This window comes from Symsagittifera roscoffensis, chromosome 5, assembly GCF_963678635.1.
Source record: "Symsagittifera roscoffensis chromosome 5, txSymRosc1.1, whole genome shotgun sequence".
In the NCBI taxonomy this organism is placed as follows: domain Eukaryota; kingdom Metazoa; phylum Xenacoelomorpha; order Acoela; family Convolutidae; genus Symsagittifera; species Symsagittifera roscoffensis.
This window is the reverse complement of record NC_087066.1, coordinates 29,972,858-29,989,938: the sequence shown is the minus strand read 5'-3', so window position 1 is coordinate 29,989,938 and position 17,081 is coordinate 29,972,858. Positions and strand designations below refer to the sequence as shown.

The following is a 17,081-nucleotide window of genomic DNA, read 5'->3' as shown; positions in this document are numbered from 1 at the left end:
CGGATTCTTTTACACAGAAGGTGCTGTCAAATGCCTGCCAAAAGCCAGAGCAGATTTCGCAAAGATTTCTCTAGTGCCTGACGTCAAAGGAAGGATCCTAAGAGCCTGACTCAAACCACAAAATCAGCCAACGATTCCAACGGGATTCGATTTTGAGCTGCCTGTTAAATACTAGCAAACCATGACGGGAGAGGTTCTTCTTGAAGATTCGATACTTCCGGGAAGCGGTAAGCGATACTTGGTGTTCACAACCAACAAACTATCGAAGTTATCGAAATGGGTACGGAAAGTGGTTTACCGATAGAGCCTTCAAAAAATGTCCTGATAACTTCTACCAAGTACAAACTATTCATTACTTCGTATATGGAACAACTTTGTCTCAAGTTTCTGATCTTTATTTACAATTAAATGCAAGCTCGACAAATCAATTGATTCACCCAAACAGAATACCCAAAAAAAAACACCACAACCGTTTCAGAGCTAAGTCAATAAGCTCTACAGAACCAAAGCTGAAATTATGAGCTTAGGAGACGCAGAGTCAACTGTCGCTGAACGTATTCCTCCCGGGTCTAGGAACAATCTCCGAATAAAATCCCCAGCACAAAATCCCCCATAAGATGAAATACCCTAGGACAAAAAATCTCCCAAAACTCAATTCAGAGTGCTGGAAAACTAAATCTCCATACTATGCATTCTGATTTGTTTTTTTTTTCTGCTATTGAGCTGACATTTACACAAGCATCGCTATTTTAACTTAACTTTTCAAGAATTTACCTTTAAGAATCTAACTTTCAGTTGACCTTCTATAGGAGAGCCTTGATTGTAAAAAATAATAGGCTACGTGGCACAAGCAGTAGGACACATTTGGGGTTGCCAAAATTTTAAGCTTATTTTGATGTTTGTTAATGTTGACTGATAGAGAAAAAATAACACCGGATATAATCCCAGCAAATTGATCAGTTTAAGAAGTGCAATACCAGGTTACTTGGCCATATTTTAATCCTCACTAGCAACTAAACATTAGCCTATTGACGCAAAACTTTGTTCAGTTTGTAAAACACATGCGTTTCACAAACTATCGACAAAAGTCAAAACAATTACGATACAAACGAAATATTTAAGTTAAGTAACAAAGGGAGCGAGAAAGTGCTTCACACTGCTTATTTTTAGAAGAAGAGAATAAGTCAATTACATTCTTTGGGAGTGCGAGTTGCGGCAATCAAAGCAACAGTTTAAAGCCAGGTTATGGGCTCTAAAGGGCGAATTCCTCAAGTCGTCGCCACATGAACACACACAGCCGGATTATGCTTTAATGGAAATGAATGTCATCAAGGAACAGATCACAGCTTACGCAGCGGTCTGCACGGATTCTTTTACACAGAAGGTGCTGTCAAATGCCTGCCAAAAGCCAGACCAGATTTCGCAAAGATTTCTCTAGTGCCTGACGTCAAAGGAAGGATCCTAAGAGCCTGACTCAAACCACAAAATCAGCCAACGATTCCAACGGGATTCGATTTTGAGCTGCCTGTTAAATACTAGCAAACCATGACGGGAGAGGTTCTTCTTGAAGATTCGATACTTCCGGGAAGCGGTAAGCGATACTTGGTGTTCACAACCAACAAACTATCGAAGTTATCGAAATGGGTACGGAAAGTGGTTTACCGATAGAGCCTTCAAAAAATGTCCTGATAACTTCTACCAAGTACAAACTATTCATTGCTTTGTATATGGAACAACTTTTGTCTCAAGTTTCTGATCTTTAGTTACAATTAAATGCCAGCTCGTCAAATCAATTGATTCGCCCAAACAGAATACCCATAATAAAACACCAAAACCGTTTCAGAGCTAATAAGTCAATAAGCTCTACACAACCAAAGCTGAAATTATGAGCTTAGGAGACGCAGAGTTAACTGTCGCTGAACGTATTCCTCCCGGGTCTAGGAACAATCTCCCTGAATAAAATCCCCCGCACAAAATCCCCCATGAGATGAAATACCCCAGGACAAAACCCCCCAAAACTCAATTCAGAGTGCTGGAAATCTAAATCTCCATACTATGCATTCTGATTTGTTTTTTTCTTCTATTGAGCTGACATTAACACAAATGTCGCTATTTGAACTTAATTTTTCAACAATTTACCTTTAAGACTCTAACTTTCAGTTGACCTTCTATAGGAGAGCCTTGATTGTAAAAAACAATAAGCTACGTGGCACAAGCAGTAGGACACATTTGGGGTTGCCAAAATTTTAAGCTTATTTTGATGTTTGTTAATGTTGACTGATAGAAAAAAAAATTACACCGAATATAATCCGAGCAAATTGATCAGTTTAAGAAGTGTAATACCAGGTTACTTGGCCATATTTTAATCCTCACTAGCAATTAAACATTAGCCTATTGACGCAAAACTTTGTTCAGTTTGTAAAACACATGCATTTAACAAACTATCGACAAAAGTCAAAACAATTACGATGCAAACGAAATATTTAAGTTAAGTAACAAAGGGAGCGAGAAAGTGCTTCAAACTACTTATTTTTAGAAGAAAACAGAATAAGTCAATTTTATTCTTTGGGAGTGCGAGTTGCGGCAATCAAAGCAACAGTTTAAAGCCAGGTTATGGGCTCTAAAGGGCGAATTCCTCAATTCTTCGCCACATGAACACACACAGCCGGACTATGCTTTAATGGAAATGTATGTCATCAAGGAATAGATCACAGCTTACGCAGCGGTCTGCACGGATTCTTTTACATAGAAGGTGCTGTCAAATGCCTGGCAAAAGCCACACTAGATTTCTCAAAGATTTCTGTAGTGCCTCACGTCAAAGGAAGGATCCTAAGAGCCTGGCTCAAACCACAAAATCAGCCAACGATTCCAACGGGATTCGATTTTGAGCTGCCTGTTAAATACTAGCAAACCATGACAGGAGAGGTTCTTCTTGAAGATTCGCTACTTCCGGGAAGCGGTAAGCGATACTTGGTGTTCACAGTCAACAAACTATCGAAGTTATCGAAATGGGTACGGAAAGTGGTTTATCGAGAGAGCCTTCAAAAAATGTCCTGTTAACTTCTACCAAGTACAAACTATTCATTGCTTCGTATATGGAACAAATTTTGTCTCAAGTTTCTGATCTTTAGTTACAAATAAATGCAAGCTCGTCAAATCAATTGATTCACCCAAACAGAATACCCAAAATAAAACACCAAAACCGTTTAAGAGCTAATAAGTCAATAAGCTCTACAGAACCAAAGCTGAAATTATGAGCTTAGGAGACGCAGAGTCAACTGTCGCTGAACGTATTCCTCCCGGGTCTAGGAACAATCTCCCTGAATAAAATCCCCCGCACAAAATCCCCCATGAGATAAATACCCCAGGACAAAATCCCCCAAAACTCAATTCAGAGTGCTGGAAATCTAAATCTCCATACTATGCATTCTGATTTGTTTTTTTCTTCTATTGAGCTGACATTTACACAAATATCGCTATTTGAACTCAACTTTTCAACAATTTACCTTTAAGACTCTAACTTTCAGTTGACCTTCTATAGGAGAGCCTTGATTGTAAAAAAAACAATAAGCTACGTGGCACAAGCAGTAAGACACATTTGGGGTTGTCAAAATTTTAAGCTTATTTTGATGTTTGTTAATGTTGACTGATAGAAAAAAAATAACACCAAATATAATCCCAGCAAATTGATCAGTTAAAGAAGTGTAATACCAGGTTACTTGGCCATATTTTAATCCTCACTAGCAATTAAACATTAGCCTATTGACGCAAAACTTTGTTCAGTTTGTAAAACACATGCGTTTCACAAACTATCGACAAAAGTCAAAACAATTACGATGCAAACGAAATATTTAAGTTAGGTAACAAAGGGAGCGAGAAAGTGCTTCAAACTACTTATTTTTAGAAGAAAAGAGAATAAGTCAATTACATTCTTTGGGAGTGCGAGTTGCGGTAATCAAAGCAACAGTTTAAAGCCAGGTTATGGGCTCTAAAGGGCGAATTCCTCAAGTCGTCGCCACATGAACACACAGCCGGACTATGCTTTAATGGAAATGTATGTCATCAAGTAGATCACAGCTTACGCAGCGGTCTGCACGGATTCTTTTACATAGATGTTGTCAAATGCCTGGCAAAAGCCACACCAGATTTCTCAAAGATTTCTGTAGTACCTCACGTGAAAGGAAGGATCCTAAGAGCCTGACTCAAACCACAAAATCAGCCAATGATTCCAACGGGATTCGATTTTGAGCTGCCTGTTAAATACTAGCAAACCATGACGGGAGAGGTTCTTCTTGAAGATTCGATACTTCCAGGAAGCGATACTTGGTGTTCACAACCAACAAACTATCGAAGTTATCGAAATGGGTACGGAAAGTGGTTTATCGAGAGAGCCTTCAAAAAATGTCCTGTTAACTTCTACCAAGTACAAACTATTCATTGCTTTGTATATGGAACAACTTTTGTCTCAAGTTTCTGATCTTTAGTTACAATTAAATGCAAGCGCGTCAAATCAATTGATTCACCCAAACAGAATACCCAAAATAAAACACCAAAACCGTTTCAGAGCTAATAAGTCAATAAGCTCTACAGAACCAAAGCTGAAATTATGAGCTTAGGAGACGCATAGTCAACTGTCGCTGAACGTATTCCTCCCGGGTCTATGAAAAATCTCCCTGAATAAAATCCCCCGCACAAAATCCCCCATGAGATGAAATACCCCAGGACAAAATCCCCCAAAACTCAATTCAGAATGCTGGAAATCTAAATCTCCATACTATGCATTCTGATTTGTTTTTTTCTTCTATTGAGCTGACATTTACACAAATATCGCTATTTGAACTTAACTTTTCAACAATTTACCTTTAAGACTAACTTTCAGTTGACCTTCTATAGGAGAGCCTTGATTGTAAAAAACAATAAGCTACGTGGCACAAGCAGTAGGACACATTTGGGGTTGCCAAAATTTTAAGCTTATTTTGATGTTTGTTAATGTTGACTGATAGAAAAAAAATAACACCGAATATAATCCGAGCAAATTGATCAGTTTAGGAAGTGTAATACCAGGTTACTTGGCCATATTTTAATCCTCACTAGCAATTAAACATTAGCCTATTGACGCAAAACTTTGTTCAGTTTGTAAAACATGCATTTCACAAACTATCGACAAAAGTCAAAACAATTACGATGCAAACGAAATATTTAAGTTGGGTAACAAAGGGAGCGAGAAAGTGCTTCAAACTTCTTATTTTCAGAAGAAAAGAGAATAAGTCAATTACATTCTTTGGGAGTGCGAGTTGCGGTAATCAAAGCAACAGTTTAAAGCCAGGTTATGGGCTCTAAAGGGCGAATTCCTCAAGTCGTCGCCACATGAACACACAGCCGGACTATGCTTTAATGGAAATGTATGTCATCAAGTAGATCACAGCTTACGCAGCGGTCTGCACGGATTCTTTTACATAGAAGATGTTGTCAAATGCCTGGCAAAAGCCACACCAGATTTCTCAAAGATTTCTGTAGTGCCTCACGTCAAAGGAAGGATCCTAAGAGCCTGACTCAAACCACAAAATCAGCCAATGATTCCAACGGGATTCGATTTTGAGCTGCCTGTTAAATACTAGCAAACCATGACGGGAGAGGTTCTTCTTGAAGATTCGATACTTCCAGGAAGCGGTAAGCGATACTTGGTGTTCACAACCAACAAACTATCGAAGTTATCGAAATGGGTACAGAAAGTGGTTTATCGATAAAGCCTTCTAAAAATGTTCTGATAACTTCTACCAAGTACAAACTATTCAATTCATCGTATATGGAACAACTTTTGTCTCAAGTTTCTGATCTTCTTTTGAAAGCTCGAGAAGGAAGAAGACAGATCCATTTACTCAAATCGGAAAACCAAACTGAACTACCAAGGGAATCGCAAGAATCATGTTTCAGAGTTAAATGCAGTTTTACTCAAAAACGTTTGATGCAATAAAAATTAATTCCTGTTTTGTTTTCCAATCGAATTGAACTTATTTATTTAACTTTACGAGCTAAACATTTGCAATTTTTTTTTAATGTGGCAAGATATATGTCTCACACAATTAAAACAGAGTCCAAGCGGAGCTTCTTATGACTTGCGCAGCAACGCAAGCGTATCATTGCAAGCTAGCAAATAGAAAACGATACAGAAACTCGGAATTTTTTGTTTGAACAAATCGTCAATTTTACGAAAAAATGAAAACACCGCTGCAATCACTAAATCAGCTTTTAAAACGATAAACTGAAAAAGATGGTCCGGTCGGGAGACCCAGATCTTAGGGTGCAAAGGTACCAACATAACTGTAGACCAAGAGGGAAGGAGCCTGAAAGTTGGTGGTAAGATTCAATATTTCAGCAAATTTCAATTTCTTATCGATTTGTACGAAAGTTGCTTATGGGGGAGTCTACTTCCTGATTACAAAAAACTTGCTCTCGCAGGATTAAATAGAAAAGCAGATGAAGATAGATAGATTAGATTGATAAACTAACACAAAAAATGCGAACAGAATATAAAATCGGACGATTGTTTTGCTTATGATCACGTTACGAACGATCTTTCTATAGGGAAGGTTCAATATAGTTTCCTGGCCATCATATCACTGAGTTACTTAATCATTGTTGCTTGGCTACTTAAAAAGAATGCTGTGAAGAATATCCAGCACATTTTACACAATGTTATACATGTATTAGCTTAACTAGGCCTGGTGCTTTATACGCTTAACCATAGCAGCGAACGCTTAAACGCGGCTATAACATAACTTATCAAATAAACCATTGATTTATTAATTAGGCTTCAGCTACTAAGGAAATCGAAGTAAAGACATCCTAACTGTAATCCAAACTAGGTTGTTTAGCTGATAACTCTAGTTCACTTTAATAGTTTGAGCTGTTTATCAGACATTATACTCGTTTTAAACATTATTGATATGCTTATTTCCAAAACTTACTTGCGATCGACCCCGTGGTTTGTGCTTAATTTATGGTTAAAACATATCGAGCCAAAACGGACACTTTTAGGTGAAATTTATTCCACACTTTCCTATCAATACAATAAATAATAACAAACAACTCGCCAATTTGATGAACTGAGTAGAGACTGTTTTTGTAATCAAGAAACTGCTCTAAAATCTTCTGGTAAATTCTATCCTGCTCCGAATCATTAGACGCCTGCCATTGCCAGTCTAAACAAATCCATACGGCGTACATTTTTTCAGAGCAAAAAACAATAGCAAAAGATACAAACAAGTACCTCGACCTACCCACAAGCAAAGCAGAGCCTGAGCCAGCATCATCTGTCCACATCTTAGCATGCAGCCCCATCCTTTATCAGACGAAAACTCAGTCCCTCCAATGGTAGAGAACCCCTTCCTGTATGTCATTAAAAGACGGCTTTGGATGTCTTTTTTGAGGTAGCGTCTCCCGTCTTGAGTACTTCCATTGTGAAATTTTCCAAGAACCCAGACAGGTCCGAGCCATTCAAGATCATCGGGTGAGGCAGACACCGACGAATCAGGCGACACATGATTAACAGTACCTTAACATCGAACAATTTAAACGCAAAAGAAATACTTTTTGGGTAATGTATTGGATACTTACGTCTCATTATATGCTGGGGCGCCAAAGCCATTACGTTAACCCTTCAATTTCGCTGTGTCACATGCTATAACTAAAAGCAACGCTACCACAGAAAATTCCAATGCGAACATTTTCAACCATTCGATTCAGTCCATTAAATCTATCTCAACTCTCAACGCTACTATTGCATGGACTCACAGCAAAGCCTCGCAAAATGTGCTATTCAAATTACCACTGAGGCAAAGCTGAACCTCGCATTACATGCGATACAGAATAGGGATTAGAGCTAAAAATCCTTAAGGCCAAGAGTAAACGTCCTTTCATGAAAAACTCCAACATTAAAGTTTCTGAAAAAACGAGATCGGAAACTTCCTCGATACATATGCTCAAGATCTTGCAGAGCTTTCTTAGAAAAATCTCAGTGTTAAGGCCAGCGGCATCCTGAACTTCAGAAGCTATTGGTTGAAAACAATATCCATCATTAATAACATATCTATATTTTTCAGCTTAACGAGCTTCCACCTCGACCGCCGCCGTTCCGGGGTTACAAACCGAGCATGCGCCTGTTCATCTGGGAGCGACGGACAATAAAGCAAAATTACTGGTTCAAAAAAATAGCCCAAACCAAGCTTATCAAATGCATCAAACACAAACAAAACAACACAAACAAAAAGAATTAATTCCCTTATTAAAAATAAGGCAAAACTTATATAAATAGATGAACAAATATATGTTAAAAACTAAGATCTACAGAAAGAGCAACGGCACTTCAAAAACCAAGTGCATGAGTTTTCACGATTGAAGAGTTTAGAGCGCTCTAGTAAGAAGTCTTTGAGGGTACTGCGAAAACGGCGCAACGAGGTGAAAAAGTCGATCTCCGTTGTTTTCAGCATGTAGTTCACGGCACGTGCTGTTCGGTGGGTGAAGAACGCCTCGGTTGACCATCTTCTTGCGGTTTTCACTGTCATCAACGCGCTGGATCTTGATGTCGTCAGCTTAAAATAATAATACGCAGCAAAAGGGAGTTCTGAGTCGCCATTTAACATTTTGTGGAAAAGGATAAGGTCGTTAAATATAAGCGTGAAGGAGATGGGAAGCGAATTCGTTAAAGAAAGTTGCTTTAAATAAGATAAATGACCTGTAACCCAGGTAAGACATTTCCTGTTGAAGTTCTCAAGCTTCCTTAACATAGTTAAAGAGGGAGACCACACAGGACTAGCATACAATAAAATACTTTTAACACAAGTATTGATGAACATGAATTTGACAGAAAGTGGAATGTGATATGGAATAGAACGTTTGATAAAATGAAAGCTTTTATTGCTCGATAGAAGTTTTTTACTAATATGGTCTGACCAAGTAAGATCAGAGCTAACAAGCAGACCAAGGTCTTTGAGAAAATTAATAGAATGTACAGATTGGTTGTTAACAAAAATACAATCAGGAAATTTTCCATTGAATATAATGAAATTGCACTTGTCTTTATTGATCTTAAGACCATTCTGAGTACACCAATGAGTGAAATTGTCCACATCAGACTGTAAATCACTGCAATTTGTCTTACAAATGAGTTTTGAGTCATCAGCGAAAAGAAACAGTTTGAAAGGTTAAATATATCAGGAAGATCATTAATAAACAAAAGGAGAAGCAGAGGACCCAGTACGCTCCCTTGAGGTACACCACTAGTAACTGGTGAAGTGGTGGAAATGCTTGTTCGATCTTTAACACATTGAAAACGGTTTGAAAGATAGGAAATCAAAAGAGTGGTAAAAATATCGTCAAAACCAAAAGCAGCAAACTTCTGTACATTAATGTCGTGCCTGACAGAATCGAAAGCTTTGCTAAAATCGAAATACATGGCAGCGCAAGGAATTTTGGCATCATGAGTGTGATATACTTCATCTAGATATTAGAGCATTTGCGTTATGGTGGAACGCTTCTTGCGGAATCCATGCTGAGCATTCGAAATTTTGTATCGAACTCGAGGGTAAATATAATTGAACAAAATATGCTCGAAAATGAGTGAAAGAGGAGGAAGTATGCTAATTGACCGATAATTGGTAATATCATAAGGAGAACCAGATTTGAAAACAGGAGTGATGAATGCAGTTTTCCAGGAATTGGGCCAAACACAAGATTGTATAATGGATAAGAAAAGGAAAGAAACAAGCGGAGAAAGAAGCGAAATATTGATTGAAAGTCTCACTAATTAAAACATCGCTCTCGACCTGTTTGCGTCCCCAAAAAAGTTTAGTTGGGACAGGTTGTGTCGATTTAAACTGGTTAAGAAACATAAAAACTTGCTTGGAAGAATTTGGCGAAAAACGTTGAATCAGCAGAGTTTTATCGAGTTCAACTGAGTTTGAGAAATCATTCTCTAATTGAGACAGATATTGGGGATTAACACAATTCGAATTGTTCATAGTTCTCAGTTTATTAGCAATATGAATAGAATGAGATGAGAATTAAAAAGGAAAATCTTTTCTGCGAGCCGTAATTTTACGACATGAAGAATCAAGTGCTTGATAAACAGTTTCGTTGAACTTGTCAATGAACTCATTATGACAGTTTGAATGCAAGATAGAGTATAAGGGGGATATAGCCCGACTGAAACTTTCTAAATTAAGACTACTTTTTGAGTAAGTGACAGATCGCTTTGTAGTAAAATGTGAAACTGAACTTGCAGCAAATACATGCGCAAAAACAGGAAAATGATCAGAATAAGCAGTGGCACCTCGAAAACTATAAATCGATGAGGATCTGAAACGCAGAGCAAGTCAAGGATGTTATCAGAAACTATGGTGCTGAAATCAACAATTTGAAGCAAGTCAAGATCATCTAGTACTGTCAAAAATTTGTTTGAATAATCAGAAGTAGCAGTGTGTGAGCTCCAGCAGACATCAGGAAGGTTGATGTCTCCGAGAACTGCGGTAACAACTCGGTCTTTCGCAACTTTGCGACCGAGACATTTTACAACCTCATCACGGTGGTTAAACATAGCCTCAACAAGCACAGAAGGATCAACTCTGAATAATGAAGTTTGAGGTGGATTGTAAATCAATAAGAAACTATAAAATGCTTTCTGGAAATCAATAATGATAGAACAGCAAAAATCAGAGTAAGAAAAGGATGATAAAATACTAAGAAAAGGATGATAAAATACTGAGTTCCAGGCTCACACGGACAGCAATAAGCACTCCTCCATGTGCTCCTGAAGTTCTGTCAAGTCGCATGAGGACGTGATAGCCAGAAGCAGGGAAGATTTCGTGATTCTCTATGTCATCATAGAGCCAGGTTTCGGTGATAAACAGTAAATCAATGTTGTTAGAAAGCAGAAAATTGCATAGCTTGAGACGTTGAGTACTTGTTATCAAGCTTTGAGCGTTGATAAGACACAACCTCAAATCCGCTAGTCATTCGGGTAACGGAATTTCCACATTATTATGGTAAAGTTTCAGGTTTTTTATCTTGAGATCGCTCTTTGGAATGTTGTCTTTGGGGGAAACATCAGTCCTCAGTTTCAATAATTTACGCAATTTGATTTGGTCAGTAGGAGACAGAGATTTTGAAATGTAAATGGGAGATTGAAAGGATTGCAGTTTGTAAGCTTTAGATAAAACTTTGACACAGTCAAATTGGGAAGTAAATTCAACAAGTAAGGTGCGTGGGCGCGTACTGGTAGCAATATGTTTTCCCAGGCGCTTGAAAAATTTAATTTTAACAAAAGAATCCTCCCCTAGGTGAGTCAAAATAGCAGTAATATGGTGAATATCAGATTCAGTTTGTGATTCGAAATCACCTCTGTTTTCGGATATACCATCAATTTTCAATTCACGAGTCCAAGTATAATCGACAGGAGAAGAAATTGCAGGAACAGTAGTAGGAGTTGAAGCAACTGCGGCGTATGTTTGAGCAGAGCTCGAAACTGTACCAGCAATTTCAGTAAATTGCATTCAGTGACTGTTTTTTCACTCCGGAATCCGAGGTACCGTTAACTGCGAGGTTCGGTGGCAACCAAAGTTTCTCAATTGGTTATTCAATTCCTTAGATTCACATTATGGGTTTTAACCTCCTAAAAATACTTGCTTTTTTGCAAAATGATTTTAAGGAACGGTGCGATCGAATTTTAAGAAGCTCATTATGTAATTTAGAGAAATTTTTGATAAAAAGAAAAATTCAAACGTTTTCGCAGCGATGTGCGTCGTCAGAATTTTTTACAATATACTAATCTAAATGAAGATAAAACATCAATTTACTAATGTTATTTATAATATAAGAAATTCAAAATATTAATTTAAACGTTTTCGCACATTTTGTGCATCATCAGGATTAAAATTTTTTACAACATTTATAAAACGATCAAATATCTGAAAAATGAGAAACATGTCTGGAAGTGCTTTAAAACTTTTTGACCAATCAAATTTAAACAACTGTGATTACATAATAAATTACGTGATCAATAATAACATTTTCTTGTAAATTTCTGATATTTCTTTTTAGCTTATAGTTCTTTCATGGTTAAAAATTTCGATTTGGGTATATTTTTGATTCTGACATGCCAGTTTTTTAACTTTTAGCTATGTTATACAAAAACTATAATTTTAGTGTTAATTCCCGGCTAAATCCCGGCTAATTCCCGGCTAAATCCCGGCTAATCTAAATGAAGATAAAACATCAATTTACTAATGTTATTTATAATATAAGAAATTCAAAATATTAATTTAAACGTTTTCGCACTTTTTGTGCATCATCAGGATTAAAATTTTTTACAACATTTATAAAACGATCAAATATCTGAAAAATGAGAAACATGTCTAGAAGTGCTTTAAAACTTTTTGACCAATCAAATTTAAACAACTGTGATTACATAATAAATTACGTGATCAATAATAACATTTTCTTGTAAATTTCTGATATTTCTTTTTAGCTTATAGTTCTTTCATGGTTAAAAATTTCGATTTGGGTATATTTTTGATTCTGACATGCCAGTTTTTTAACTTTTAGCTATGTTATACAAAAACTATAATTTTAGTGTTAATTCCCGGCTCCTGAACTCATCGCGTGTGTTGATCCTCGGCCTCTCCCTCCAAATATGCAAAGCTTCTAGTGTGAGTAGCTTATGATTGTTGGCTCTTTAGTCTTTAATCTCTGACTTCAGCACAGCAGTACCGCCTACCTCCTTATTACATTCTAACAAGTATTGCCCTACTGGGGAGTCCCCATTGCGGTGTTCAACGACCCGCGTGGCTTAATGTCGGACTGTCTGGCCGACTAAGGTGGAGTTACATCCACTACATGTAAGCTTATACTTATACAACACTTTGAATCTCAGGTCACGAGCAAAGGAAGTTTTGAGAGATGGCAAGCATGTTTTCAATTTTCTTGTTGTAAAAATTATTTGTGCTCCGGATATTTGCTGAACCTTTGCAGCTAACAGTTGAGATGGATTGCCTCGATATTGCATTGTAAAAAGAAGGGTGAGTCTTTTAACCATTTTTCATTTCTCGGTTCTGATTATTTCACCTATAAATTTTTATTTATCTCAATGATCTTGTTAAGAGTTTCAAACATTACCCTGTCCGATCAATTTTTCGGATATTGATTTGCAATCCATTGTTTCCGATTTTTTTCCCAAAGCCTTGTCAAAATTTTTCCGTTTTGAGGTACTTCTGAAAACCCTATGAACTGTCCCTTCAATAACGTTTCTTTTGTACTGCAAAAGTGCGCAACCTCTGAAATTTAGAATGGTGCCGGTATCTGTGGGTTTTTGGCACCACCAACAAGTGACCTTTTGTCCCGAGTCCACGTCGACATTTAAATCGAAAAAGGCCAAATACCGCTACTATCAAGTTCTTCTATGGTGAACTGCAAGTTTGGATGCAACTTATTGGCAGCCTCGAGAACTAACCCAGATCGCACTTGACAATTCTAACTTTGTTGTCCACATTGTCGTCAACTTTGTCGTCCACTTTGTCGTTCTATTTAGCAAACTGCTCCAGGGGTTTGATAAATTTGATATTTCCAATAATGTTACGATGGCTAATCCCGACCGGGTTTGCGCTCAGATTGTAGAATGGTTTTTCAATTACATCCTTTTACAAAATTTTACTCTCGCACTTCTTATTTTTATAGAACTGTAAACAATGCTAATTTTATTTTAAGTAACTCAGATATAAACTTTTTGGGCAATATTTCCTCACTGAAACGTGAACTCAAGAAATTTCTATTACGCTGTGTATCTACTCTTTTTAATTGTAATTATTCTTGTACAGATTTCTTAAAATGTCCTTGTTTACATTGCAGAAGCTATTTTTTATTCTTTTCCGAGCAGTTTTAATATTAATTGTAATTCCTTGACGGGTAATTCAAGTCATTCTCTCTCTCTCTCTCTCTCTCTCTCTATCTTAGGAAAACTTTAACACCATTCTCAGCCCGATCTGCTTCCTGGTGTTTTTTGCAAGCAATGAATTACCATACTGTTTCAGCGATATCTGAGTATTCAGATTCCAATATGTTACCACACCCTAAGTGGTACCAATTCAAACAAGCTTCGCATTCTACCCCTTTAGTCCGATATGTCACCTTTTTCTGATATCCAGGGCAGACCTCCTTGTTACCCTCATTTAGCATAGTCAATTTTGGTAAATCTTTCTCCTAATGCAGGTTCGTATTCCTTTAGCCACAAATGGTCAGCATTACTGCAAGGGAGGCGCCCTTGCTAAACCGTCTTTTTGTACATACCACAAACAAGTGCGTTTAAAGTGTACCTTACTCCCTGCCAAATTCAGTAGTTTTTTCATAGTCTTGCGAGATGTTTCCGGAGGGTTGATTTGCTCATATAATCTCCTCAGAGCTATTTCAACCGCTTCCTTGAGCGGGACATTAGTGTACAAACTCTTTACATCAAGGGAGATTATACTCTTATCAGAGTCCAGTTCAGTTTTCTCCAAGATCTCCATGGCCATTTGAGTGATTGTTTCTATGTTTGCCCCCTCAATTTCATCAAAGTGTTTTGCCAATGTTATGTTTAGGTTGTCATATGAGCTACCAGGTGAAGAAAGGACGGGACGAAGTGGTGTGCCTTGTTCATGTACTTTTGCTTATCCATACAGCCTAGCCAGCTGTGCCCCGTTGATCTCAACCTAGTATACAGCGCTTTGCTAATCTCGTCCTTCTTTTTCATGGCGAGTAATTCCTTGCTTATGTCTTTTTCATTTTTCATCATCACGCTGTCTGTCAGATTCTTCCTCTCACTAAATTGTTCTGCCTGTAATAAATCTTTCAGTTTCTTCTCATATGTCTCCTTTTTCAATACACAAAAACCGACGCCCTTATCAAACGGCACTGCCAGAAGACCGTTGTCCTTCAAATACTTTCTGGCTTTTTCAACACTTTTGTCAGAGGGGGTCTGTTTCACATTCTTAGCATATCTCTTTACAGCTGCTTCAATCTCTTATAATTTTTCTCCGGGTAATCTATTTAAATTCAATTCAGACAATAAAAGTGTCACTGGCCGCAAGGAAGTGAATTTCATAAAACTTGTCTCGTACCGGATGTTGTAGTCCAAAACTTAAGACTTCCCGCACCCAAAGAGGCAAAACCGCTTCATCTAAAATTCTAACTGACCTTTCATCCAAGTTTTTAAATGGCCTGTCCTGTCTTTCCGATAGTTTCTAAAGCTTTTTTTTGTGTCTGCTTATCAGGTTATTAACATTACACCTTGCTTGGAGTTTAGATAGAATATTACCAAAGACCACATAAATTTTGGTTCCAAGCCATCATGTTAAGAAATTAGCCAATCACAATTGACTTTTAAAATTACCAAATAGATTAAAATACTTTTAACCTCAAAAGTTTTGTGTTTTTGGGACTAAACTTTCAGTGTTAACTCCCTGCTCTTAAACTCATCGCACGTGTTCAAACCCGGTTTCTCTTTCCTGATGTGTATTGCCTCTAGTGTTAAAAGTTTTGTTTGGTTGTTTGACCTATCTATGATTTCCCAACTAAGATCTGGGCTATTTCCAGCAAGACTGCATTGCTAAAGGTGGAGGCCACCCGTTGAGTCTGCTTTCTTATGTTCCTCATTTCTAGTGGTCAAATATCGAACACTTTGTCCGACATAGGTGAAAATGCTCTTGAGGTCTATAGAAAATGCTGAGTTCAGTGAGGGTAAACATAATTCTAGTGTTCTTGTGGTGAAAACCACTTGAGCATTAGTTGAATTTCGTAACCTGGTTGCAAAATTTTGGTTTTGGTTACCTCTATATTGTACCATCAGTTTTGGTGGCTTCGCATCCTTTGGTCTTTGAGTTGACGAACTCTTCTAACTATCCACGGGCTTACACTTACCCTCATTGATTTTGCACAGGGCGTCTGCTGCCACTTTTGCGGACCAATTTTCAGGGTACTAATTTGTCAGCCATTGCGTTCTATTAGTTTCCATAGCCTTATCAAATTGCTGCCAGTTAGATATACTCCTAAAAACTCTTTGTACAGTGGCTTGGATAACACTACGCTTATTTTTAGCTGGGGCGCAGCTTCTATAGTTCAGTATAGTCACAGTACCAACTGCAGATTTCACCCCTATCCTGCGATACATTAATGTTCAAAAGCAGGAAAGGCAAATTTACCTCTGATTTAGTTTCCTCTAGAATGAACTGTAGATTTGCATAAAGAGGATTGGCGGCATCGAGAACACAACTCGGCTCACCTCTGACTGTTCTAACAGTGTCATCCACATACCTGAGAAACAATTTTACTTGTGGAGTATGTAAGTTAACAAAAGTGAATATGAATGATAACCTAATTTTGCTATCAGTTCTCTAGGCAGCCAAAGGTTCTCGCTTTGCCTCAGCACTAGGAGCAAAAGTTACTTAAATCAAAAAGTTGCTTGGGGAACGACGATGGAACATTTAATGATGCTTTGAAATTTTAGTTTGCTTCAGCGAAATATGAAGTAGCTCCAGAAAAGGTTTTCCGAAAAAGTTGAACTCAGCCCATTTCTGATTACAAAACTTTGGATTTCAAAACTATAACTTGCCGATGAAAAACAGTTCAATAATTACCCAAAAAAATTTGGTTTCATATGGAGAGATTTAAATAACGATGGATAATTTCCAAATTAAACGTTTTTGAAGTTCAAGGTATTGCACCCGTAGCCTCGTATCAGGTCAATCAGTTTCTTTCAATTCCAGTTTTTTCTGTGCAGGTGTTAGTCTTATAAATCTAATTGGTTTGATTTCTAATCACCTGCTGACTCGTTACTTTTATTCACGTTGTATTTCACTTTCACTCAGTTTTTTGGCGGAGTGATTTAAAGAAGTACTAGTGAAGCATAATCAGAAGGTCGAAAGTATTTTAGTAACCGAAGTTACAGCCAGGTATTCCTTTATCACAATATTCAGTCAAAACTTTCGGAATTTTCTAAAAAGGAGATGATTAAAGTTGATGTGATTGAACTCGACACGAGAAAACAGATTTCAATT

General features: G+C 37.5%; 1 protein-coding gene across 2 annotated transcripts in view; it reads right to left on the bottom strand.

Annotated features, from left to right (window-relative positions):
* The window catches only part of LOC134845598 (cysteine protease ATG4A-like), a 245,316-nt gene that overhangs the window by 9,521 nt on the left and 218,714 nt on the right, over positions 1 to 17,081 (bottom strand). Inside the window, exons 2-4 of one of the 2 annotated variants that reach the window (XM_063862567.1) lie at positions 7,618 to 7,690; positions 7,271 to 7,555; positions 7,095 to 7,202 (exon numbers count right to left, since the gene is read on the bottom strand). In XM_063862567.1, the coding sequence (XP_063718637.1) occupies positions 7,095 to 7,202; positions 7,271 to 7,555; positions 7,618 to 7,648 (424 nt within the window). In that variant the 5' untranslated portion in view covers positions 7,649 to 7,690. Of the gene's footprint in view, positions 1 to 7,094; positions 7,203 to 7,270; positions 7,556 to 7,617; positions 7,691 to 17,081 lie in introns of those variants that run through there. The other variant, XM_063862569.1, reaches the window with a different exon arrangement.